Source organism: Wasmannia auropunctata, unplaced genomic scaffold, assembly GCF_000956235.1.
Source record: "Wasmannia auropunctata unplaced genomic scaffold, wasmannia.A_1.0 LD270398.1, whole genome shotgun sequence".
In the NCBI taxonomy this organism is placed as follows: Eukaryota; Metazoa; Arthropoda; class Insecta; order Hymenoptera; family Formicidae; genus Wasmannia; species Wasmannia auropunctata.
The window spans coordinates 1-818 of NW_012092492.1; the positions used below are offsets into that span (position 1 = coordinate 1).

The 818-nt window shown below is 43.6% G+C and overlaps 1 protein-coding gene across 1 annotated transcript; it reads left to right on the forward strand.

Annotated features, from left to right (window-relative positions):
- Positions 1 to 6: 6 nt before the first annotated feature.
- LOC105462120 (replication protein A 70 kDa DNA-binding subunit-like) lies at positions 7 to 810 on the forward strand (the record flags this gene model as incomplete). The annotated part of the gene is made up of 3 exons (XM_011708654.1): positions 7 to 117; positions 190 to 237; positions 601 to 810. Coding segments are annotated over exons 1-3 (288 nt in total), but the record flags the coding sequence as incomplete, so codon positions are not given.
- Positions 811 to 818: the final 8 nt, after the last annotated feature.

Here is an 818-nt window from a genome sequence, read left to right on the forward strand (position 1 = left end):
AGAGGAAGAGGAAGAGGAAGAGGAAGAGGAAGAAGAAGAAGAAGAAGAAGAAAAAGAAGAAGAAGAAGAAGAATCCTTTCAGCTATCATGTACGAATTAACGGTAGAGGCATTGGAGGTAAGCCTGCTAGATACTCTTTACATCGTTATTGCGTTGCATTGCTTAACGATGAGAATCTGATCGTTTCAGAAAATGATGCGGGGCATAGAAGTCGTGAAGCCTGTACTCCAAGTATTGGTGAGTGCGATTAGTCCGCGACGAATTTTCTATTCTGTCGCATCCTCGTAGGTCGCCTAGGGCGAAATTGGCCGTCCAGGAAGCGTGGCTCGTTTGCCAGCAACATCTAACCTGCAGAATCTTGACACTGCTTCTATCGCTTTTATTTTGACTATAGATTTATTGAGATAAGAAGCTTGTCATGCCTTGATGTAGTGCGCGTCACGACATCGTGATGTGTCTCTGCCACGTTGATATTATCTCGATAGTCGTACATCAAGTTCTTGCTCACAGTCATTGACGCTTTGTGGATAGGTTGAAGGAGTTCTGTCTTGTGGTTTTTAATGGGTGGAATGCCAAGTGATTATATATGCTATTTTGCAGGGCTACAAGAAACTGCCGGTAACCGCTAACAAGGATGGCTCCGATCGGTACAGACTGCTGGTGTCCGACGGACAGAAGCTGAACTCGTTCACAATGTTGGCCACCCAGTTAAATCACTTGATCACCGACGACATTTTGAATGAATACGCAGTCTGTAAAATAACAAACTACCATTTGACCACAGTGAACAACAGTGGAAGAGAAAAGTATGTATATAT